General features: G+C 70.5%; 2 protein-coding genes across 4 annotated transcripts in view; one reads left to right on the forward strand and one right to left on the reverse strand.

Annotated features, from left to right (window-relative positions):
- Positions 1-594, forward strand: part of POLRMT (RNA polymerase mitochondrial) — a 13,037-nt gene extending 12,443 nt beyond the window's left edge. For 2 of the 3 annotated variants that reach the window (XR_012376595.1, XR_012376596.1), the window contains exons 18-20: positions 120-211; positions 306-376; positions 460-594. Coding sequence is in view for 1 of the 3 variants with exons in the window: in XM_073887234.1 (XP_073743335.1) it covers positions 31-211; positions 306-376; positions 460-509 (302 nt within the window). In the remaining 2 variants the exon portion in view is untranslated. Of the gene's footprint in view, positions 1-30; positions 212-305; positions 377-459 lie in introns of all 3 variants that reach the window. The other variant, XM_073887234.1, reaches the window with a different exon arrangement.
- Positions 595-1,244: 650 nt separating this feature from the next.
- Positions 1,245-1,598, reverse strand: part of HCN2 (hyperpolarization activated cyclic nucleotide gated potassium and sodium channel 2) — a 24,413-nt gene continuing 24,059 nt past the window's right edge. The window contains 1 exon segment of the mRNA XM_073887229.1: positions 1,245-1,564. Within this exon segment, the coding sequence (XP_073743330.1) occupies positions 1,245-1,564 (320 nt within the window).

Here is a 1,598-nt window from a genome sequence, read left to right on the forward strand (position 1 = left end):
CGCTGGATTCTTCGCATATGATGCTCACAGCTCTGCACTGCTACAGGAAAGGCCTGACCTTTGTCTCTGTACACGACTGCTTCTGGACCCACGCGGCTGAGGTGGAGGTCATGAACCAGGTGTGCCGGGAGCAGTTTGTCCGCCTGCATAGCCAGCCCATCCTGCGCAACCTGTCCAGGTTCCTGGTGAAGCGATTCTGTTCCGGCACCAGGTGGAGTACCCCCCCCACCCCCCGCCCCCCCTGTGGCCAGGACCACCCCTCCCTGCCCCACTCGGCCTCACCCCCACCCTGCCCTCGGCTTCAGGTCCCCCAAGCACTCCAAGAACGTGTGGATTGGCAAGCTGCAGGACACGCTGAAGTCCGTGCCGAAGACAGGTGGGAGCAGGGATCGCCTGCGTGGGCGCTGGGCGTGGGGTCCCGCTGCCAACCTGCTGCACGGTGTCTGCTCTGCTCTGCAGGGGCCTTCGACCTGGAGCAGGTGAAGCACTCCACTTACTTCTTCAGCTGACACAGCGGTCCCCAGCCAGGTCCGCAGCCAGGCGCAGGGGGCAGTGTGTACCGGAGTGTAAATAAAGCTTTGTTGCCACCCGTGGGATCGAGCGTCTTCCGCCGGTCTCGGGGCGCCTGACCACCTGGGACCTAGCGCCAAGCAATCAGAGGCCTGCAGGCTGGACGCCAATGCTGTCGTTTATTGCGCGGAATGGGGGTGTGGGGGTTAGGGGCGTGGAGCGCGGTGGGGGCGCTGCTGCCTCGGCTCATCAGTACATTCATCTCAACGGCGGCCCGGCCTCACCCCCCGCGCCCCGGCGCAGCCGGGACTGCCAGCCCCTGGGCGCCAGGCGCTGGAGGGGGCTGGGTGTGCCCGCTCCGGGGAGGTCACCACGGGACGCGCGAGGACGGGGGCCAGGCCGGTTATTGCGTGAGTGCGATGGGGGCAGCAGGAAGCCGGCGGGCCAAGTATTGCACTTAAAAAAACAGAATCCTCATCGGACGGGCCACCTGCGAGGGTGGGGGCGGGCAGGACTCCACAGCCGTCCCCGTCCCCGTTTCACAGTTGGGGGAACTGAGGCACCGAGGTGAAGGGAGCCCCCTCGCTCGCACACACGCACGGAGGCGAGGCCGCCGCCGGGGGGGCAAGGACGATGTGGGTGGGCGCAGGGCGATGAGGGGCACGGCGGGGGCTCGGAGGGGACTGCCCCGCCGCCCCGGCCCGCCTGTCCGACTACAACTACCTAGGACTCCTCTATGGCTTCTGGGGCGGGCGGCCAGCGGCCGGGGCAGCGCGCAATGGCATGGCTTTGGTGTGGATGACGGCCCCGCCCCCGGCCCGCCCGGGCCCGCGGGGCGGCGTGGCGAAGGTCACAAGTTGGACGAGAGGCGCGAGCGCGCGGAGTCCAGCGGGTCGAGGCCGCCGGCGACGCCGGGCGAAGCCGAGTCCCTGCGGTCCGGGCTGGGCGCTGCGGCCCGGGCGGCGGGCGCGGGCCCCAAGCGCGGCGTGGAGCTGCTGGCTGGGCGCGCCGAGGCCGCGGGGCCCGGGCCGGGCGCGCCGTGGGGCAGCGAGGGCTGCGAGGCCGACAGCGGGCGCGAGGCGCGGCTC

The sequence above is a fragment of the Callorhinus ursinus genome, unplaced genomic scaffold (genome assembly GCF_003265705.2).
Source record: "Callorhinus ursinus isolate GAN/ISIS: 27379988/994484 unplaced genomic scaffold, GSC_fseal_2.0 scaffold77, whole genome shotgun sequence".
Taxonomy (NCBI): Eukaryota; Metazoa; Chordata; class Mammalia; order Carnivora; family Otariidae; genus Callorhinus; species Callorhinus ursinus.